We start from the raw sequence: 24,079 nt of genomic DNA, 5'->3' as shown, positions 1-24,079 counted from the left end.
CTATGCTTAAGAGGTTCTAAAGTAGTAATGTTTATTTATCTCATTTATTCGATTGGGAAAGTTGAGTATTTTTGTATTTTTTGCAACTTAAGTGCACATGCTAGTGAGTTCCAGCAAAGGCTGCCAATTTTGCACCCTGATCACTATACCTGTATGGCTGTATGTATGTGTATACGCTTTAAATTCATCCAAGAAAGTGACACTGCTTGAAGTAGCATGGACTAGCAGTGAAAGCAAATGCAACTCTGCAACTGCAAAGTCGTTTCTAACGCATACGGCCACATTTTTCGCCGGGCAATGCACATGCATCTGTCTCAACAAAAACTGCTTGATGTGGTTGGTAGGTACACCACCCTCTTTTTCACAGTTGAGAGGCACACACTGCATGATCAGCTAGTACAATTTCTCAGATAATGACACATGATCATAGGAATTCAACCGCCCACTAATCCTCAGTTAAAAACAAGAGGAATTAGCTATATAAAAAATTTGACAGATGTGAATATAATACAATTATAATGTAATTATAGTGTATACGTAACTTTTAAAAATCTCTAGATGGCATGCTAATTCCGTGAAAACGGAGGTAAAGATACCGAATCCCTTGACATGTGCGTGGGTTGTGAACTTGTGATTTTTTTCCTACCTCCGTTTCACAAATTTTAAAGCAAATTGAACTGTGCAAAATTACATTATAGTTACATATAAGTTATAATATAAATATATAATTACACTAGGATTATAGTGTATTTATATATGTTAAATTTTTAGCAAAAAACTTATCAACAAATATATAGCAAAATCAAAACAAGAATATATATCTCCGTCTCTCTCTATATATAGAGGAAGCCATGGATTGCAAATTTGCAAGCATTGTTGCGATTGATTTTGTAGTAAGCAACAGAGTAAATTAAGAAAGCTGTGACTGCAATAGTGGATGGCTCGACCGGCAGCTCGCCGCGGCGCAAGGCGCAGCCGCGCCCGCGGCCTCCTGCTCCTCGCCGCCGCCGCCGCCGTGGCGGTGGTGGTGGTGGCGGCGGCGGCGGCGGCGGGTGAGGAGGAGCGCCACCAGCAGCAGCAGCAGCAGCCGGGAGGGACGTTCGAGTTCAACCTGCCTGGCCATGGCAACGTCAAGGCCTCGTGGAGCGTGGCCGACGACGAGGAGAGCCGGTGGCTCGACCGCTTGGCCGCCGACGCCGAGTCGTCGTCGTCCTCAGCCTCGGCGGCGGGCGGCGGCGGCGGCCACCGTATCCCCTTCGGCGACGACAGGTACGATCGAGCTACACTTACACCGTACGTATCCCCGTTCCCGCGCGTTTCTTGATTTGGAGGATTTTTGACTTGGATCATCATGGCGACGACGAGTGAGCAGCGTCAAGTTCGGCAGCGACGCGTACGAGTTCATCGCCGACCTGCTCAGGCAAGGCACCGACGACGGCGAGGTGAGATCTTTGATTTCATTCAGGAGAGGTGGATTTCAAACTTTCGAGGGAACGAACGTCTGCATGTCACTCAAATAACTACAAGAAAAAAAATGAAAAATTATATATCACTCCATAAATATAGTTTGAAGCGCAAAAAAAAAGAAAAGAAAAATGCAAGGTTAGATCTTGGATTTCAGAAGGGTGTTGTTTGAAGCGTCTTTAATTTTGAGATTGACACGGATGAATCGCTGTGATTTCGTAATGGTTTTCTGTTTGATTCTCGGTTTCTGTGCAGGGTGAGAAGCCGACGGGTTACTGGGAGAAGGTTGACGAGGAGGGGAGCCGGATGCTGGACCGCATCGCCGCGAACGCGAGACACCGGGCAGAGGCCAACGGCGACGACGAGTATGTCACTTCACTTGCTTTCGGACTGAAAAAGTTTTTAGTTTTTACTGGCCAAAGATAAAATTTGGGACAAATTCAATCTACCTCTCTTTTTCCCCCTTCTTTTTACCGTCCAAGGTTTTTTTTTTTTTTTTTTTGGGGGGGGGGGGGGGGGGGGGGGGGTGGGGGGGGGGGGGTGGGGGGGGTGGAACTGAAATTTGGAGATTGTTTGTATTTTGTTCTTTTTTTGTGTGTGTGTGAGAGAGATGTTTGAGTTTGCTTCTGATGGTTCAGCAGCATTGGTGGCTTTGTTCACAACGTCTTCTCTGGCAAGTCCAAGCAGCACGGCGAGGAGCCGTCTCATGTCGAGGTAATCTTTGCTTCTGAATTTTCTGCACATGATTTCCTTGTTAATTTTTGGTCTGCCATGCCTTCTATCTTGTGTTAGTTTCGGGGTAAATAGCCATATCATCAAACATTACATGTGCTGTTTGATATTCAAATTTTCATTTTGTTCTGTTCTTGATGTTTGTTCAGAGTGACAAGGAGTTCAGTAACAGTAAGCTCCCTCCTCATGACGACATGTAGGAGAATGGTACTGCAACAAGTACTTGGGGTGGTATGATATGTGCATAACTCTAAATTGTTTCTTCTCAAAAGTTCATTCAAAATTTATTTATTTATTTATTTGTCACTCTGATCTGTCTCTGCATTTTCATGTCTTGCTCTTCCGATTTACAGTGTTGATCCGTGGTGTCAACTGTCAACTGCTCAGCAGGAAGTTGGAAGGAAGCCTATCTACTAAAGCAAGAAGGTTAACTTGCATAAGCCTGAAGGTTTAGGAGGATCATGCTGTCAAGCTGAATAATTGTAGCAGTCTAGTTCATGTCTTAGCTTCCTCTAATTATCACAATCTGGAACGAGTGAAACTTGCACAATCATATCACTGTGATATTTCAATTTGCTTGCTACTAAATTGATGTGGGTTTTTATTCAGGCATGATTAGAAGACAGTACTAGCATTTCACAGGATTTTAACTACAATAAGTATCTGATTATTTTCAGCTCAGCTGTAAAGAGTCATCACAACATGAACATGATTATCTACCACTGAGGAACATATAACCAAATAACCCATCAGTAAAAACCAGACTGTGAGCAATGGCTAACTATTAGGAAACCAGAAAAGAGAGTTTTTTTTTTAAATAAGAGAAAGATAACAACTGAATATCATGCACTGCTGACAAGCTCACTGATAATAAGCGTGTTCATGTTCATCGGGACTAACCATTTTTTCTATGTTTATTCCAATTTCACTCCTCAAGAACTTGGAGTACCACTGAGCAGAGAGCTTTGGCTGCCTTGGCAAACTGGGGTCCTCAAAATCGACATGGTGCAGGCCGAATGGCGAATGATATCCTGCGAACAGCTCGAACACATCCAGGAATGACCACACAAAGTAACCCTTCACATTGGCTCCATTCCTGCATCAGCATATGCACAAACACCCATATATATGTTCAGATAAAATCCAGTGTTCTTTTAAAGTTTCTGAAAGGAACATAACTTACCTTAGTGCAGCTAATGTGCCGCCCATGTAGCTACTCAAGTACTCCACTCTTTCGGTGTCATTCAGTGAATCCTCCTTATCGAACTGCCCGAAACCTAAAATTTGGTAAATAGATAAACACTGTTTTTAGAAGATAATTTAAATCAGTAAAGACGTCAATGAAATCACAGTTTTACATTATAAATGGAGATTTCTTTACTGACTATATATTCTTTCTAAAATGTAAAACTGGTTATAAATGTAAAAGATTGGTGTTTCAGTTCCTGCAGAATTTAAATTCTTTAAAAATATTTCAGCATAGATTTTTCTCAAATCAAGAGAGCTTCCAATACAAACTTTACAGTGCAAGCACCATATACTTTTGAATTACTGTAATGCACATTTAATCAAATAACGATATGTCGCTGTTGAAGAACACCATTGGGCTGTACATGGATAGATATTGAGTTTGAGAACTTGCCATTTTCTTGAACATAAACAGGAATGCCCTCGTACGTGTCTTTGAGGTATTCGAGCATACATTGCAGCCCCTACGGATCGCTTAGGATCTTGGAAGGGGCATACTGTACCAAAAACGCAAAAAAAATGAAATGAGAATATTTAGTACCTCTGCAGAAGGGAAAAAAGAAACATTCATGAAATTTGTCTCCATTAAATAATTCATATATGTATATATTTAGTTTGACAACTGAAAGCATGAAAAAAAGGATCAAATACCTTATCGCTCGGTGTATCATTCCTTGAAACTGAAACACAAAAAGTCAAACGAGTAGTTAGAATAGATAATAATCATATTGTGTCATGTGTACTGTGTACTACTTCCTAGAGTGTTTTTAAATAATGGAAGTATATAACACTACTATTTACTTGTGAAAAAGGGGTCATGTCTCTCGATTCACAAGTCTCAGATTCTCATAGGTGTAATATGGCATACATGGTAAACCAGCTTTCACCGTTAACTTAAAACTTATTCCCTCCATCTCAAAGTGAACTTAATTTGGGACGGAGATAGCAGTACCTCTGAAGTGTGCAGCCATATCAGCATTATAATCCCGAAGTCCTGCCTTTTCGCGGTTCGATCCATCGCTAACATACAACGATTTGTAATGGTTTATACCAATGAAATCGGCACTCCCACGGATCAACTCAGATTGTTCTTTTGTGAAGGATGGAATCCGGGAACCGGCTTGCTTCTTCATGATTTCAGGGTAGTCTCCATACACCAAGGGGTCCAGTATCCTAATCAGGAATGGTCAATTTCAAGTCTCCTCATCATCTCATTGCATATAATCCCCCCCACCCCCCAAAAAAAAAATCTCATTGCATATATAACTTTTGTATGAAAAATCTCATCGTATATATAATTGTATATGGTCAATTTTTCTTTTTAAACAAATTTAAGAAGTAAAAGAACGTAAAAGAAACGGATCACTCACCAACCAATCGTGAAGTCCAATACTCTCTGAACTGCGTCAATGTCTGCACAGCTGCGGGAGAGCGGATAGGGCCAGAAGCTGTAGATGTTCGTGCCAACGACGCCCTTCTGCTTAGCCTGCAATCGTTGACGCATGTTGGTAACAATAGAGCAATCTGCACAGATCTTTTCGAGCTATCTTTCAGTTCTGAAAATCTGAACAGAGTTCAGCTGTGCGTTCAGGTCTTCAAATTCCCTAAATTTTAAGTAGCAAAAAGTCCAAATATCCTTCTAAATTTTGGATGGAAGTTCATGTAATCATGAGCTTTAAAATCGGACATACAACCTCTTAAACTTTACATACCGTTCATATTACCTTCTAACATGGTTTTAGATAGTGGTTTTGCATATTTGGGATCTTAAACCAGTGGCTTTAAATAACTAATATAATATATGTATCGTCAATTGCAGGTTGTCAATTTATACAGTGATGTCATACTATTGTTACGCTGGTACTTTTCTTCTAAATACGAGCAAACAAGAGGTAAAAGAAAAGATTTAAGTGAAAATTTTAACATATGTGCAATGCGTATGTTACATGATAAAAACTCAGCCAACTTATATGCAAATTAAATAAAAACGACTTTATAAAACCAACTTAGAGGGCATTGAATGGTATTGTAAACTTTAAAAGTTGAATGTCCAATTTAAAACTTCGGGATGCTAGATAGATTTTCAATCAAAATTTAGGAGGGTTATTTGGACGTTTTTCTTTCAGGTATAGCGGTAGGATGTGTTTCAGGCAAGTGATATCTAAATTTATAAATTTAGTAAAATGAATGCTCAGATTTGGCAAAAAAAAATAGCTGTTCAAAATTTAGCATTTTGAAAAGTTGGTTTAAATTCAGTAGAAATTTATTCAAATTTCAAAATTTTTCCATCGTAAGTTCCAAAATTCAGAAAATTTCGGTCCCCCATGAATGTTCTTAATTACATTCCGAAATGTTTTTGCTCACTCGTTCACTCACCTGGTACTTGTCCCAGTACAGCCTGACAGCGGAGGCATGAGCCAAGATGGAGTTGTGTGCGGCGAAGTACGGCTCCACGGTGGAGTCGCCGGCGGCGCAGCTGGTCCCGAACGGCGGCGAGCAGCGGCACGGCGGGATGACACCGCTGTCGTAGCCGGCGATGGACAGCACGTTGGGCTCGCCCACGGTGGTCCAGTGCCTCACCAGGTCGCCGAACTCCCTGAAGCACACGTCCGCATACGCCGTGAAATCCTCACTGCACAATTTTTTTTTCTCCAAGTTATTACAATTTCAGAGCCTCAGCTCATCAGAGCTGGGTGGTGATCATCATCGGGGGGTTGATCAAAGATCGAAGTGTATATCTTACATGATCCTTGGGCTGAGCCAGCCATTGTACTCATCTTGAAGAGCTTGAGGGAAATCGAGGTGGTAGAGAGTCACATGTATCTCAATCCCCATAGAACAATCACAAATTTCTCCTTTCTTAGGGATTGCGCAAAAGATTTGTGCACCTTAGAGTTTAGCAGGAAACCACCAAGAATGGATTGAGTGATATATAAATATACGATATTATTCTGTCGAACTTTTGAAATTTTATCTATCAACAATTCTCGAAATATTAAGATTGAAAAAAAAATAAAAGTTGTATGCGTAGATTTTTCTTTATAAGCACTTTAGAATATTATAATTTTGTTACAAATTATTCTTATATTCTAATAGAAAAATAGATGTCAAAGTTACATACTAAAGACCCAATAAAATCAACAAAGTCTATATTTAAATATGGAGCTATTACAATGTTTCACTAACAATTTTGCTATATATTTATCGACAAATTTTCCCCCAAAAATTTGACAGATGTAATTACAGCACAATCGTAGTGTAATTACACTGTAACTATAATGTAAATTGTATGTAACTTTCAAAAATCTCTCCATAACATGTTATTTCGGTAAAATGGAGGTTGTGGGAACAAATTCTTTCACATATATGTGTGCTGTAATTTTTTTTGTTCCTCACCAAAACAAATCTTGTAATAGATCTAGCGATTCAAAATTACGTGAAACTTACATATAAGTTACACTGTAGTTACATGCAAATTACAGTGTAATTACACTACGATTGTACTATAATTACATCTGTCAAATTTTTAGGAGAAAATTTGTCGACAAATATATAGGTGGTCCCTTCACTAACAGCTTTAAAAAAACTTCAAGGGCACCATAATTTCTGAAGAAAATTGGGGAGATAATTTGAATTAAAAAATAATTTTTGAGCATACTATTCCGTTGTTAATTTATATGAACTGAAAAAATTATATATGGTAAAGATATGTTGAAGAAAAATCAAGTAAACCAGAAAATTCTGTTTTTTCTCTTATGATCATAAACAGAGGGACTTAAATCCTAAAATCCAGTCTGATATCACAAAAATCCTAGAAATACAGCACTATCTGTTCAGAGTTACCCCTTTTGACTAGCTTATCTATCAGGTCATTGTAGTACTCGAGTCCTTTAGGATTGATGGGTCCTCTTCCTCCTGTGTGATCATAGAAACCATAGATTAAAAGTTAAAATTACTTAACAGTAAGGGCCAGACGCATTTTTTTGCAAGTTCCCCAAGTTAATTGCGGTTAGTATATATTTTCTTACTCGGAATAAGCCTAGACCAAGAGATGGAGAACCTGTAGGCCTCCAATCCAGTATCACTCATCAACTTAACATCCTCCTGAAAAATTCAGATATATACTTCCAATTAGTATATATTTTGATTAGTACTGCTTGGCAAAATTTATTTCAAGCATACGATTCCGTTGTTACTTCTGGCTGGTCTCTCCATCTTTTTAAATGTGCATTAAGCATATGTGAGTGTGTTGTAGGCGCTTTGTGTGGGTTTAATGTTAAAAACAAATATGCGAGCCATTATCTTATTGAAAAAGAAAGAGTCGATTGATATCCATATCCAATACTGCTAGGTAACTACGCATCTGATTGGGTCAGAGAATTCATCAAATCCCAGAACAAACACACGGCATTTAAAATTACAAACTACTCCTTCCGTCTTAAAGTATATTGTTCTAGTATTGAATTAGACATAATCAACCCCTCTATCCAGATTTACCCGTGCCAACCAAATTAAAACCTAACAACATTTTGAGCTTATCGATTGTGCATCAATGTGATGTGCTGTACACTGTGCATGCCTTCTGCCTACCTTGTATTTGTGGTATCCGGCGGCAGCCCGATCACCAGTGCTATTGTCCGCCATCCTCCCTGCAAATATCACAACCAGATGGTCGGAAAATCTCAAAGATCGATGTAGCGCACTCCCTATGATTCCAAATAGAGGAGGTTTTAGGCTTGTACATAACAATTAAGAAAATTGACTCAAATTATAGTTGCCCTAAATTTTAACTAATAGGAAATGTAAACCATTGGCTTGTGCGAGGAGAAGCATTTATTTGAGAAGGGTAAACATGAAAGAAAATATGATAAAAAAATAACTAAAAGTTCTAAAACAACATAGGGAACCTTTGAAATGGAGGATTGACAAAGGATTTTGGAGGATTCAATTTTCTTAGGATCCTGTAGGCCACTTTGATTCATATATATGAAGAAAGTATGAAATTTTGCATAGAATTGCATTCCTACAATCAATTCCATATGAAAATAAGTAAGAGAACAAAACTCTTGAAAACTTTACTTTGGCTTAATTCTTTCTTTGATACTTCGATGCCTTCGTTTTTTCTGTTCTCACGTTTTTCATATCTTATGTTTCAAAGTGACCTCATGCTCAAAACGACTTTGAGGAGCTACAATTACCTTTATGTTTGGGACCATAGAAAATATAAACTTTCTGTTGGACACATATATGAATTTTCTTGATCATGTAACTTACTCTCCCATCCCATAAAAGACAGACCTATTACGGGATACGACACATTCTAATAGAGTCTATCATTCGTATTACTAACATGTGCCACATGCCATATTAGATTTGTTTTTTTATGGGAGAGAAGAGTAGAGATTAGTAGCTAGGTAGCTTGATCATATATGCATGGATGCAGGTCCTCTGCAGTACTGGATCTCAATTGTATATGCATTCGCTACATGAACTTACAAGTAGTGATTTAATTAGTAATAATGGATGAAATTAAGATCGATTACCTGAATGAGTAAAAGTGTCCCAGATGCTTGGGGTCCTTCCGTCTTCACCGGTAGCCCCCTCATACTGTAATAAAAAAAATAGGAAGCAAAAACTACATACATTTATGCACAGCTAATTAAGAACCAAGGCTCCAAGCAATAAAAACTTTTTTTTTTTTTTTACAAAAACTCAATGGTTGACTGATCCAAAGTCATGTACAATTAAAACGATGAGTATATCCGCGGTCTCAGAAAATCAATTAATGGCATATATAGTTATACACTACGTACAGTCCGTCTAAATCTGGATTGGGATTCGATGACATTGCGCCGGTGACATTCCCCGTGACATTGAGTCACTGACGTGTGGGACCCACGTGGATCCAGACACATGTGGGTCCCACATGTCAGTGACTCAATGTCACGGGGGAATGTTATTGAATCTGCGTCCCTAAATCCTATATATATATGTAAATATATCATATATGAAAATTAATTAAGCTTCGTCATGTTAATGTGTATACTCCCTAATTAACATACCTGGTAAGCAGATGTGCCGGCGCCGAAGACCCCCGGGGAAATCCTGCCTCGTGAAGTTGAGAGCTGCCTCCGCCGTCGCCTCGCCGGCGACGAGCAAGAGAAGCAGCAGCAGCAGCAGCAGCAGGAGAGAGACGAGCGAGGAGGTGCAGGCAGCCATGGCAAAGGTATAGTATTAATTACCTCCTCTCACTGGTGGAGAAACTATCTTTCGTCGGCCGGCCGATTTCCACAATAGTCCCGCATACAATAAAAACCGGGGCTAAAGATGATCTTTAGTCCCGGTTTAAAAGGGTAACGGACATATTTGATCTTTAGTCCTGGTTGGTAACACCAACCGGGACTAAAGATCATCTTTAGTCCCGGTTCGAATGCTGTCAGGGCATGTATATATGTCTTCTTCCTCCTCCAGCTGCCCGAGCAAGCTTCAAAATTTCTTCAAAAAAGAGGAGAGGTCATGCCAAAATTTCTATTGAATTTATTTTGGTGATTACATATAAATCGGAGGTGCCTAAAAGGTTTACAACTTCATCCTCCAATGTTTTTTTGTCATACTACATTTGCACCTATGTTTTGCACACTTTTTTTGTCTCCAAAATTTAGTTGTAAGTTGATGAGAGAGAAAATGTGTGTGGGGAAGAAAGAATATATAGAAATTTAGTTCATTTGCTAAACAAGGTTTTATAAAATAGTTGAGAAGGAAAACTCTAGTGAAAGTTAATCTTAAATAATAGAAAACAAACTAAAATGAAAATTAAAAGAAGTAAAACACATTAAAATTAGTTTAAAACTTTACAAATAGTTTTTAAGAATTATTTGGTGTAATATTTTATGATTTTTTGTATGAATAAAGATATCTTATAATTATTGTATGACTGTCATTATTGTAAGAATAATTATTTGTGTACGGTTTTTTTTGACTCATGTAGATGGATCGGCAATGGATGTACGCTGACCGGCGGTCCAAAGAGTTTATTGACGGCATGCACTATTTTTTGAGAGTGGCCGAAGCTAACAGGCAAAGGGGTTTTATTTGTTGTCCATGCAATAAGTGTAAGAATCAGAAGGAGTATTCTGCATCCAGGACTATTCATTTCCACTTGTTTGAGTCGGGGTTCATGCCAAGCTATAATTGTTGGACATCCCACGGAGAGCAAGGTGTTGAAATGGAAGAAGATGAAGTGGAAGACGACAATATTCTGGACTTTGCTCAGTATGTTGGATTTGAAGAAAATCAAACGGGCGAGGAGGAAATAGCTGCTGATGGTAACGACGTTGCGGATGATCTTGGTCAGATGTTGCAGGACGCCAGGGAGGACTGCGAAAGTGAAAAGGAGGCCCATAAATTGGACAAGATGTTGGAGGACCACAGAACTTCGTTGTACCCAGGTTGCGAGCAGGGGCACAAAAAGTTAGATACCACTCTAGAGTTCTTGCAATGGAAGGCAAAAAATGGGGTTTGTGACAAGGCATTTGGCGATTTATTGAAACTCGTCAAGAACATTCTTCCGGGGGGAAACAAATTGCCCGAGACAACGTATGAGGCTAAGAAGATAGTCTGCCCGTTAGGACTGGAAGTTCATAAGATTCACGCATGTCCGAACGATTGTATCCTATATCGCGGTGAGGAGTATGAGAACCTAGAAGAATGCCCTGTTTGCAAAGCACTACGATACAAGATTAGACGAGACGATCCAGGAGAAGTTGACGGGCAGCTAACAAAGAAGAGAATTCCTGCTAAGGTGATGTGGTATTTCCCTATAATACCACGGCTAAGGCGTTTGTTCAGGAACAAGGGGAATGCTAGAATGTTGCGATGGCACGCTGAAGAGCGTCAACAGGACGGGATGCTGAGACACCCCGCCGATGGTTCGCAGTGGCGAAACATCGACAGAAAATTTAAAGAATTTGGAAAGGACGCACGAAACATACGGTTTGGTTTGAGTACGGATGGCATGAATCCTTTTGGAGAGATGAGCAGCGGCTATAGCACTTGGCCCGTTACGATGTATATCTACAACCTCCCCCCTGGCTATGCATGAAGAGGAAGTACATAATGATGCCGATTATTATTCAAGCCCCAAGCAACCTGGTAACGACATCGATGTGTACCTAAGACCACTGGTCGAAGATCTTAAACAATTGTGGAAGAAGGAAGGTGTCCCCGTGTGGGACGAGGACAAACAGGAGGAGTTTAACCTACGAGCGCTGCTGTTCGTAACCATCAACGATTGGCCTGCACTTAGCAACCTATCCGGACAGTCCAACAAGGGGTACAAGGCTTGCACTCACTATATGGATGAAACAGAAAGTACGTATCTTAAGCACTGTAGGAAGGTTGTATAAATGGGTCATCGTCGATTCCTTGCAGCAAACCACCCGGTACGGAAGAAAGGCAAGCACTTCGAACATAAGGCCGACCACCGTACGAAGCCTAAACATCGCAGCGGGAAAACAGTGTTTGCTATGGTTAAAGATCTTAAAGTAGTGTTCGGAAAGGGGCCTGGAAGCCAGCCTATAGAGAGCGGAGATGGTCACGCGGCGATGTGGAAAAAGAACTCTATATTTTGGGAGTTACCATATTGGGAATTCTTGGACGTACGCCACGCAATCGACGTGATGCACCTCACTAAGAACCTTTGCGTAAACCTTCTTGGCTTCCTAGGTGTATACGGAAAGTCGAAAGATACACTGGAAGCACGTAATGATCTGAAGCATATGGAACAACGCGGCGACCTTCACCCGGAACCAAAGGAGAAAGGAAGCCATTACTTGAGTCCAGCTAGCTACATTCTTAGCAAGGCAGAGAAGGAAAGTATGTTTGAATGCTTGGAGAGCATAAAGGTACCGTCTGGATACTCCACGAATATCAAGCGAATAATAAGCACGAAGGAGAAGAAGTTCACAAACCTAAAGTCTCATGACTGTCACATGTTGATGACACAACTGCTACCAGTTGTAATAAGGGGTATCCTTCCAGACAATATCCGGGCAACAATAACAAAGCTATGTGCATTCATGAATGCAATTTCGCAGAAGGTCATCGATCCGGATAGATTAGAAGCCCTTCAGAATGAAGTGGTGCAATGTCTCGTCAGTTTTGAGTTGATATTTCCACCTTCATTTTTCAATATAATGACGCATCTGCTTTGTCACCTTGTGAAAGAGATCCGTATTCTCGGGCCTGTGTACCTACACAACATGTTTCCTTTCGAGAGGTACATGGGCGTTCTGAAGAAGTATGTTCGTAACCGTGCTCGTCCAGAGGCAAGCATCGCCAAGGGTTATGGAACAGAGGAGGTCATCGAATTTTGCGTAGAATTTATCGAAGACCTTCGCCCAATCGGGGTACCTGAATCACGCCATGAAGGGAGACTACGGGGAAAGGGAACTCTCGGAAGGAAAGCAATAATGACGGTAGACAACAATTTATTCCGTAAAGCCCATTTCACTGTTCTGCAACACTCTTCATTGGTAGCTCCTTACATCGAGGAGCACTTGGCTCTAGTTCGCGCCAGGAACATCGGTAAGTCCGATGCATGGATTACACGTCATCACATTGATACTTTCCCCACGTGGCTACGACAACATCTCATGGGCACGCCGGAGATCAACCAACAACTTGCCTTCCTGGCGAGGGGACCGTCTGGGTCGATCGCGACATTCCAGGGATATGAGATCAATGGGTACACATTCTACACGAGAGCTCAAGACATGAAGAGCACGAACCAAAACAGCGCTATTCGTGTCGATGCCATGGGACACGATGGAACAACTGCCACGTATTACGGTGCCATCGAGGATATATGGGAACTTGACTATGGTCCTCTCAAGGTTCCTCTGTTCCGGTGCCAATGGGTTAGGTTGACTGGTGGAGGTGTAATGATTGATGACAGTGGTATGACAACTGTTGACCTTAACAAGGTTGGATACTCGGACGAACCTTTTGTCCTTGCCAATGATGTAACACAAGTCTTTTTCGTGAAGGACATGTCTAGCAAAGGAAAGAAGGGCAGAGGGCCTGACGAGCCTAAGCGTCAAGTGGTTCTCCCAGGCAAAAGAAAAATCGTCGGAGTTGAGAACAAGACTGACGAGGATTACGATCAGTTGGATGGGCAACCCCCTTTCACGGTGACGATTGACCCTAGCATCCTCCTATCAAATGAAGACACCCTTTACTCACGCAGCGATCATAAGGAGGGAACAATAGTGAGGAGAAAGTACGTGCGGTCAACCGTCACCGCCGATGTAATGCCGTAATTATTGTGTACACGATGTAAACTATTTTGGATGTATTGATTATCCATATAAATCAATTGATGTATGGCATAATTTACTATCATTCATATGCTACATTTAATTGACTATCATTCATATGCTAATTATAATTGACTAGAGAATTTTTAAAAGTATTAAATCATTCATGTGGCATTTACAGATGTTAATTAGAGTTTTTCACAATTTAATTTACTATCTTTCATATGCTACTTATATATGACTATTCGAATTTTTAAAAGGTTTAAATCATGCATGTGGCATTTACATATGTTAATTAGAGTTTTTAACATTTAATTTAATATAATTCCTACGCTAAGTATATATGATGATTACAATTTTTATTAATTTTAAATCATGCAGTATGTACATACATATCTTAATTAGAGTTTTTACCAATTTAATAATATCATTCATATGGTAAGTATATATGATTATTGGAATTTTTATTAATTTTAAGTCATATATTTGCTTATTACGATTTATCCACTTAATTTATTACAGACAAAAATAATTTTTCGAAGTAATTGTCATTAATCTTTGTACTTTAAATAATGTTAATGCATTAACTTCTATTTTAGAAACACATATGTAAGCGAAAATAATATGCAGTGCTATAATCTTTAGTCCCGGTTCTTAACCCTAACCGGGTTTAAAAAGAATTTGGAAATAGCGGGAAAAGATCTTTACTCTCGGTTGATGAGAACCGAGAGTATCTTTAGTCCCGGTTGTTCTCATCAACCGGGAGTAAAGATCCGGGGGTATATATTTTCCCGGTGCGCCCTCGTCTTCTCCACCAACACTTAACGTTTTCAGCCGATCGATCTCTCTCGGCCTCTCTCCTTCGCCGCCACTGCCTAGGGCAAATCCCCGCGCCGACGCCGCCATATCTCGCCGTCGTCTCGAGCTCGTCGTCCTCGCCGCCGCCTCCGCCTCCTCCGTCGCCGCCGCATCTCTGGGGTGAGAGCCGCCGCCGCCTCTCCCTTCATCGATCTCCGATCTCGATCTCTCTCTCCGTCGCGCCGCCCGCCACGAGACGCCGCGCCACGACGACGCCGCGCCACGCCGCCGCCGGCACACCACGCCGCCGCCTTCGCCGCCGCGCGCGCAACGCCGCCGCCTTCGCCGCCGCATGCAACGCCACGCCGCCGCCGCCGTCGCCACGCCGCCACCGCCACGCCGCCGCGCCAAGCGCCGGCCTGATGCCGCCACACCGCCGTTAACGAACACGTGAACGAGAACGAACACGTCAACGTACGTTGCCGCGAGAACGTGAATGAGAACGAGAACGATCGAACGAACGAGAGCGAGAACGAACACGTCAACGTACGTTGCCGCGAGAACGTGAACGAGAATGAGCGAACGAACGTGAACGAGCTAGGGAACGTGAACGAGCGAACGAACGTGAACGAACGTGAACGTGAAATGCAATATATATATGTTACACGGCATTTATCCTTATACATATTTTGTGTATCTTGCAGAAAAGACGTGTTGTCGGAGTCGTCCCTTAAGCCGGAGTGGAAGAGCTAGCCCTAGAAGGAATTCGTGCAGGCAAGTGACGTAATAATATAAATGATTGTTATATTTGTAATGCAATTAAGAATATTAGACTTGTAATTAGACTTAGCATATAAGATTGTGTAGTGTTCTAATATTATTTGAGTTTTAATATAAGATTATTTTATTGCAAATTAGACTTAGTATGTAATTATTGACTACGGAATTGGTGCAACTCCTAGCAATTGACTATTGTAGTCTTAATTAGACTTAGCATATACGCACGAAACACTTAGCATACATGACTATTTTAGTCTTAGCATGTAATATTATTTGAGTTTTAATATAAGATTATTTTATTTGTAATTAGACTTACTATATAATTATTGACTACGGAATTGGTGTGACTCCTAGCAATTGACAATTTTAGTCTTAATTAGACTTAGCATATACGATAGTTACAGTTAGCATACATGACTCTTTCAGTCTTAGCATGTAATATTATTTGAGTTTTAATATAAGATTACTTTATTTGTAATTAGACTTAGTATGTAATTATTGACTACGGAATTGGTGCGACTCCTAGCAATTGACTATTGTAGTCTTAATTAGACTTAGCATATACGCACGAAACACTTAGCATATACACGACTATTTTAGTCTTAGCATGTAATATTATTTGAGTTTTAATATAAGATTATTTTATTTGTAATTAGACTTAGTATATAATTATTTACTAGCTAGGGTTGTATAATATACGTCACCTAGACTTAGCTTATATCACGATTTGTAATTAGACTTAGCACGTAAGGTTGTGTAGGGTTCTAATGTACGACATTTGCACTTAGCATACATGACTTAGATTGTTAAAACATAAATGTCTTGTGACTTAGCAGATGTTTCTTGTATCAACAGATGGCTGACCGCGATGAGGAACAGATATTGTACGATACAATCGCGGAGAGAAGCAGCCAGTACTGGAATGAAGAAGAGGGGAACGAGGATCCAAACTAGTACTTGAACGAGGAAGGGAACGTGGAGAGGGATGCGGAGGAGAACCAGCAGGGGCACGTGGAAAGGGATGTGGAGGGGAACCAGGAGGAGGAGGCTAGTGGTAGTCAACCCTCCGTTGGACAGAAGAGGGCACGCGGGCAACGAGGTGCAGCGAAGAAGCTTGAGGGTCGGCACATCATAACGGAAGTGGAAGAAGATGGACGTCCTAGTGCCCCGGCCGAAGCCGCCAAGAACTATGTACGTCACAGCGGTTGGGTTGTGCGGGATAACGTGCCTGTCATTACGGTGTACTGGCGAAGAATAAGGGCACGCGGAGATCATGAGAGCTTTGTTCCAGATTCGGAGAAAGAGATGCTGTGGACCACAATGCTCGAGACATTCACCCTTCCTGCGGGTACAGAGGACAAAGTGAAAAGGTGGACTCTGAAGAAAATGGCAGAACAGTTTCAGAGCTTCAAGGGAGATCTGTACCAGAAGTATATCCTGAAGGGGCAGAAACCGAACTTCGACACATTCCCAAAGCTAAGGGATCACTGGGACGAGTTCGTTGCATATAAGACAGGTGAACAAGGGCAGGCGATGATAGAAAGAAACAAAGAAAATGCCGCCAAGAAGAAGTACCATCACCACTTAGGGTCAGGAGGCTATAGCGTCGCGATGCCGAAGTGGGAGGAGATGGAGGCTAGCTTGATTGAGAGGGGTATCGAACCGGCAACCGCCAATTGGCCAGAACGATCGAAGTTCTGGTACTATGCTCACGGTGGAACGCTCAACCCAGCTGATGGCTCACTGGTCTTCGGCGATCAGATACGAGAGGCTGCGCGACGACTAACAGATGCAGTGGAAGCCTCCTCTCAGGGCACGTTCCGACCGGACAGAGATAGGGACGAGCTGACACTCGCCCTGCAGACTCCAGAGCATCCAGGACGAACACGAGGGAAAGGGGTGATTCCTTGGAAGATTGGTTTCAAGGAGGACATCCACACGTACAAGAGTCGGATGAGGAGCAAGAGAGATACCGAGGCGAAGATTGCAGATCTAGAGTTCCGGGTATCAAGCTACGAACTCAGCATGCAAGAGGAGATGGCAAGGAAGGTTGATGAAAGCATGGCCGCACATCGGTCCCATGATCCCTAGCCAACCATTCCTCCTGCAATGGTGAGCCCGTCAGGAAACCGTAGCAGCTGCGCCTCAACGGGGCAGGTAGATCACAGAGCATGCACGCCATGCAAACACAGGACGAATCGACTTGTCCCGTTGATGACATCACTCAGCGGACACCATGTGAGCTGCATATTCCTTACAAGAACTTATCAATAAAGGTAAGCTCGTAGTTTATATATTTTAGATTTAGCCATTCCGCTAGTTGCTGCTTATATATGTTGATTACTAATAAATAATCTCTCACAACATGAAGGTGGCATCGGGCATGGCCATCCCAACAGACCCTTTAGGTACTTACCACTGCAGGCCGATTCTAGCAGGATACTCGAAGGTTGAAGTTGAGTTGGTCGAAGGCGCGTACGAGGACCTCGAGCTGGATTACCCTGGAGGAGACGGTGAGACGCATCTACAAGACACAAGCCATGCCATTATTCTATGGCACAGGCAGTACATCATCCTCCCTGGGCGACAAGCGGCGTCTCGTGCACCATCTCCTCCGGCTCCGCCATCTCCTCCTCAGGATCCTGCACCGTCTCCTCCTCATGCTCCGCCAGCACCGTCTCCACCTTAGGCTCCAGCACCGACTCCTCCTCAGGATCCTGCACCGACTCCTCCTCGGGCTCCTACACCTACTCCTCCACAAGCTCCTCTTCCGGCACCTTCAAAGTCAAGGGCCCCCCCCAGCTCCACCGCCTGCCCACACAAGGGCAACAAAGAAGGCGAAAGTTGACGCCGCCAAGAACAAGGACCCGGGGTACGATTGCACGCAAGAGGAGCTTGATGCTTACGTTGCATCAGAAGTCAAGAGACAATTCAAGCCTCGAAGTCCAGAAAAGAAGATTCCTATAGACCCAGTGTCAGGAACTTCTTCAGGGGTATGTCTGCACCTGTCAAGGAGGCCATCAAGCTATCGAACTATGAGCGAACGCTGAAGAAAGTATCTTCTGGAAAGTCCAAACCGGTCCCTCAGCTTGGAGAGCAACCAAACCAGGAGATCGAGCCGTTGGTGACCGGGGAAGACATGACGATAGAAGAATTTATTATTGACACCGGTCTAACTACGGATCAATTGCTAGGAGTTGAACCAATAGAAAAGGCGGAATTGAAATACATGTACGAACTCGGTAAACCGCTTGTCAAGCCCGAGCTGGTGCAGTCCCTACCCACACAAATGTACAAGTTCCATCAGCTGTACATGGAGATGAGCGCCACCGGTAGAGAGATGATCGGAGCGAGGATCAGGGACCCGGACTTCTTGCATGGAGATGATATTCTCTAGATCAATTTCAAGGGAATCTACGAAGTATACCAGCTGGACGCCCTCGACGTCTCTATTATGAGTTGCTGGATTTTGTAAGTATATCGTTCAGTTATATTTCTTAATTACTACGTCTCCTTTAATTAATTAGGTCCTTGTATATAAGTAAACTATATAAAATAAAATACTCTCTTTTATCGTTGTAGAATGGAGATTCAAAGGGCCCGACGGCGGAGGATTTTCGATACTGGATTCATCGACCCTCGGAGAGTAAACGTCGCAATGCTCGACCAATATCCACAAGAAACAGAGGACAATCTCGTCCATCTCCTGAAGGCGCAGCATTACAAGACGTTCATATTATTGCCGTACAACACAAAGTTAGTTTAATTTTACTGTCTTCCTACATACCAAATTTCATTCCCGTACGAACTTGCTAAGTGTTTCATATGTAATGCATCCCACGCACATTGCAGATTCCACTGGGTGCTTTTACTCTTCGACCTGTCGGCCTGCACCGTCAACGTATATGACTCAATGGATAAAAAAGAGTCTACGTTTGACGAGGTTTTCGAACTTATAGACAGGTACTGGCATAAGTTCCTCTGTTAATTAAGAAATTCTTGTTATGTTAATTATTTCTACTACGAATCATATCTTTAAACTCCATGTAGGGCTTGGTATCGGTTCCGTCATTTGGTCCGTGGCAACTGGAGAGAAAGACTTAGGCGGAGGTTCAAATTTCCTGTGAGTACACATGCTCTACATTTATATTTCTCCGATTCAAATTAATACATACAAGTGTATATTAATTAGATCTCACTCCGTTAATTTGTCATTTATTTGTAGTGCGCAAAGCAAAAGCAGGGAACTAACTTGTGCGGCTACTACGTGTGCGAGTATTGCCACTGCCTTGCAGACCAAATCATCACCACAAGAGAGCTCGATGTACGTACAAATAAATTCAAAATTTTATTACGTAACGATTTCGTGTTTAATTACTAATCAATTTCATACATTCATATAGTTTATTCGCATGAGGGATAACCTGACCACACACAAGGAATTTATCGCGGCGGTTCAAGAACAACTCATGGGATTCATCAACGAAGAAATCCTTGATCCCAAGGGTGAATTCTACTACGACGGAAACACAATTCACCGGTCCTTAGCTTCTGAGCTAGCAGTGAGTACTACTACTACGTCGAAATCGTAGCTAGCTAGAACATATAATGGATTGTAATTAATACATGACTACATATGTTTCTATATGCATGTGTACACATTTTCTATAATGTAAATATATTTTGGTCATATATATATATATATATATATATATATATATATATACACACACACACACATATGCATTTGCATAACATATATATGTATAAATACATATATATTATGCATGTACATATGTACTGAACCATATATACATATAATATATATATATATATATATATATATATATATATATATATATATATATATATATATATATATATATATATATATATATATATATATATATATATATATATATATATATATATATATATATATATATATATATATATATATATAGGACACTCATATGGGGCACCATGGTATCAAATACACAAAATCACTCAAATTTTTCAAAATTTTCAAATTGTGAGTATATACCTAGTTATAATAACTCGATTCATACCTATACCTATCAACAAAACAACTCAAATTTAACTTTATTTCACAATCCATGATTACATACCTAACTAATTATATGTATGGATGCTATATACCTAGAATCAAAATCTAACAAAAACAAGTTCAAATTCAGTTCAAACTTGCTTTGAACTAGTTAGTAAAGTAGCTAATGTTAATATCTAAGTAATTGAAAAAGTTTCATACTCATTTGAATTAGGTATATACTCAATTTCAACAATGGTGCCCGGGCACCATGGAGCACCAAACAAATTTACTATATATATATACCTAATTCAAATGAGTATGAAACATACATAGTAAATTTGTTTGGTGCTCCATGGTGCCCGGGCACCATTGTTGAAATTGAGTATATACCTAATTCAAATGAGTATGAAACTTTTTCAATTATGTATATATAAATATATATATATATATATATATATATATATATATATATATATATATATATATATATATATATATATATATATATATATATATATATATATGTATGCATATATATGTATTGAAACATATATATATATGCATGGTTTATATATATATATATAAACCATGCAGCAACAGGGCCATGCAGAAAAAAAAAGGTCAGCTCGATCTTTAGTCCCGGTTACCAACCGACTAAAGGGGGTTACAAACCGGGACTACAAAGGGTTTCTCCACCAGTATCTTCTCTCTTGAACGATCACTAGCTATATAAGCTAGAATTAATATATATGAGAAGTCTCAGATTACATATAAGAAGACCTTTTTTGTGGTCCGTCATTAACTAATACAGTGTATTCATCATGAACTAAAACATATACTGTATAGTCTAGGACGAAGATGATGTCGTCGGTCGGCAGCAAATGGGTAATTAAATATATAAGAACGGGTTTGTTTGCTGATAAATTGCTTTTCTCACGTCTGCGTTGACAACTAACGCATATTAATTAATTGGGGCGACCAGCGCACGGTATTACCGTCGAACAGTATACCCACGCGGGGACATGATGAATCATGTCACATGATACCCAGCCACCGGTTTTGATTCTTTTATGTGCCTGACGTGATAAATAGGTACAGTATCAAGTATGGTACATATGTTTGCTAAATCTGATATCGAAGTATTCGGCATGTTTTACCTCTATATCGCCTGTAGCCTTCCTCCATATAAGGACTTTTATGATAGCCTATATTGTGAGTTTTCTAATGCATGTATTATCATCAGTGACGGATAGAAAGAAATAGCAAGAGGGTCTAAACAACCTAGAACAAAATTACACAGCTCCCTCTTCCACCTACGTATGGCAAAAGAATCTCTGTGGGGTGCTTTGTGGGGGCTCCCATGATCCTCACGCTAGTAGTGGAGGCTCGAGCCCCGCCACCCCCATACTGGATCCGCCCCAAATTATCATGAATGGATACAATTTAGACAATTGATTTGTAAGTTTTTTAGAGCACGTAGGAGATTTGCGTATCATTTCATTAAGATAGAGAAGAAAATGGGTACGATGTTAGAAAATGACTCGGACACTTATAAGTTCTACTACCAGTAATAACAATTATATCCTTTAATTCTACTACTACAAGTAAGTTGAGGTGACAATATAAATAGATGGTGACATGGTCTATTAAATGAGAAAAATACAAAAAGCCTGGATTGATTCTACTATTTTAGAGACCACCGTCAAAATTGGTATATTTAATAGAAGAAACTTAATACCTTTTCTTTAAAAATATAATGTTATTTTAGAGAACTATAGGTTATATGGTTGAGTATATTATTCTTTTTTTTTAAAAAAAATGGTTCTCTAATTTTTCTTGTCAAGACAAAAGAACAAGAAAAAAAATTCATTTTACTCAATTCAATGGATCACTTAATCCTCTAAACTATATGTTTTGGCTCATTTTACCCCCTAAAACTATTGATAACGCTTCACTTTATTCCTTACTAAATTTCTCTTTTTTTTATTCTTTATACAAGTTGTATTTTGAGCTGGAATTTTTTAGAGCTATAGCTGGCACCATTATCAAAGTTCAAAAAATAAATTTGTTTTTATTATGACTGTTTGATTGAACTTTACAATTTTGATGTTTAAATCAGTATTAAGTGCTTTCAACCTACATAAAGAGGCGATAGATTGGTATTGCCGAGAGCACTATTTTAACTAGAGTTAGTCATCCTCCTGAAGCTAGCAACCTGCCCTTCCACATCGGCAATTTGTGCACCACTTTGTCCACAAGCGGCTGCAGTTGTGCTTTGCTCAACTTATAGGGCGAAAGGGATAACCCCAGGTACTTGATTAGAAATTGCTCCGCTCGACAACCCAGAGCAATGGCCGCCTAGCCAATTTGATCATCCGTGCATCCAATTGGGATGATCGAGCTTTTCTGAAAGTTGGCATGTAGGCCATAGCTTCACCGAAGATCTTGAGAATCTGTGAGACTGCCTCAGTATTGGAGTTGAATGGCTGAATGAAACATATCACGTCATCTGAATACAATGAGATCCGATAGCCGAGACCTTGACAGGTGAAGGGATGAAGAAGTCCCTCCTTTTCCGCCGTCCTGAATAGGCCATTTAGAGCCTCCATGGCGAGGATGAAGAGAACGGCGATAACGGGTCACCCTGGCGCAATCCTCTTCTATGCAGAACGCCATCACACAGGTTGCCATTCACAATTATTTTAAATGAGGAGGATCTCAGAATCATCATGATCCAGCTTCTCCAATGGTGGCCAAAGCCTATGTGTGTCAGGATTTCCAGGAGGAAAGGCTAGGATACCATATCAAAGGCTTGAGCAATATCCACTTTGAGAAGCAACGCTTCTAGCAGCCCTAAAACACTTAGCAGCCAATTGCACGAGGCGGAAATTGTCATGGATGCTACGTCCTGAGAGGAATGTGCTCTGATTAGGGCTCACCAAAACAGATATCTCCTTTTTGAACTGCCCAGCTAGCAACTTGGAGAAGAGTTTGGCAAAACTGTGAATCAAGCTAATTGGGCGAAAATCCTTAACCTGAATTGCGTCATTGCTCCTTGTAATGAAAGTGATGAGAGCATTATTTCGTGTGTATGGGAGTTGTAGTTTCGAGTTTGCGTGAGTGCTTAGTGTTGACTTCGTGAAGATTTGTGAGCAATTGCTTCATCCCTAAGAGATCCTTGCATCATCTATTACTCTTGGAGGTTGAGAACTCCTAGACGATTAGGTGTCACTCTTGAGCCACCAATTCACTTGTGGTTGGTCGGGAGAAGTTTGTGAAGGTTGGATCTCACATCCAAAAGGAAAGAAATACCACTAGTGGAAGGAGTGCTTTGTGCAACCTCTAGAGCAAAGGGTAAGCAAAGATTCTGCTCTTTGTGAGTGCTTCTCAACGGAGACTAGAATCTCCTCAAGGATTTGAAATTCGGGAACACCTCATCTTGCAAAAACCTCGGTGAAATCCCTCTCTCCCTCCTATAGCTTTGCTTGTTTATGCCGCTACTGGTTTAGTTGTTGTTTGTGTTTGTTCTACATTCTTGTGAGTAGCTAGATCTAACATTTCTTGAGCTGTACGCTTACTCTATTATTTTCAAAATTTCCAAAAAGCTTTGCTTCCGCATTTACTTAAATTTAAAATTAGCATATGCCCCCCCCCCCCTCTCCAAGGCCTAAGTGACTCTTTCAGTGAGCCA

At 40.7% G+C, this 24,079-nt stretch overlaps 1 protein-coding gene and 1 pseudogene across 2 annotated transcripts; one reads left to right on the top strand and one right to left on the bottom strand.

Moving 5' to 3' along the window:
• The first annotated feature begins 841 nt into the window (after positions 1 to 841).
• Positions 842 to 2,804, top strand: LOC4338562 (uncharacterized). 2 transcript variants are annotated; one of them, XM_015782807.3, is made up of 6 exons: positions 842 to 1,269; positions 1,373 to 1,442; positions 1,720 to 1,829; positions 2,103 to 2,178; positions 2,346 to 2,427; positions 2,550 to 2,804. In XM_015782807.3, exons 1-5 carry the CDS (start codon positions 938 to 940, stop codon positions 2,394 to 2,396), a joined length of 639 nt encoding a protein of 212 aa, XP_015638293.1. In that variant the 5' UTR covers positions 842 to 937; the 3' UTR covers positions 2,397 to 2,427; positions 2,550 to 2,804. The 2 variants fall into 2 exon arrangements, with proteins under 2 accessions (XP_015638293.1, XP_015638294.1); XM_015782808.3 differs by having other exon boundaries at positions 859 to 1,269; positions 2,106 to 2,178.
• On the bottom strand, positions 2,549 to 9,663 carry LOC107276029 (putative beta-glucosidase 23; annotated as a pseudogene).
• Positions 9,664 to 24,079: the final 14,416 nt, after the last annotated feature.

Source organism: Oryza sativa, chromosome 5 (assembly GCF_034140825.1).
Source record: "Oryza sativa Japonica Group chromosome 5, ASM3414082v1".
NCBI lineage: Eukaryota > Viridiplantae > Streptophyta > Magnoliopsida > Poales > Poaceae > Oryza > Oryza sativa.
This window is presented reverse-complemented; position numbering and strand designations above follow the sequence as displayed.

Coding starts and splice junctions, on each gene's coding strand:
- LOC4338562 (XM_015782807.3), top strand. CDS start 938: ATGGCTCGACCGGCAGCTCGCCGCGGCGCAAGGCGCAGCCGCGCCCGC. Junction 1,270..1,372: donor ATCCCCTTCGGCGACGACAG/GTACGATCGAGC, acceptor ACGAGTGAGCAG/CGTCAAGTTCGGCAGCGACG. Junction 2,179..2,345: donor AGGAGCCGTCTCATGTCGAG/GTAATCTTTGCT, acceptor ATGTTTGTTCAG/AGTGACAAGGAGTTCAGTAA.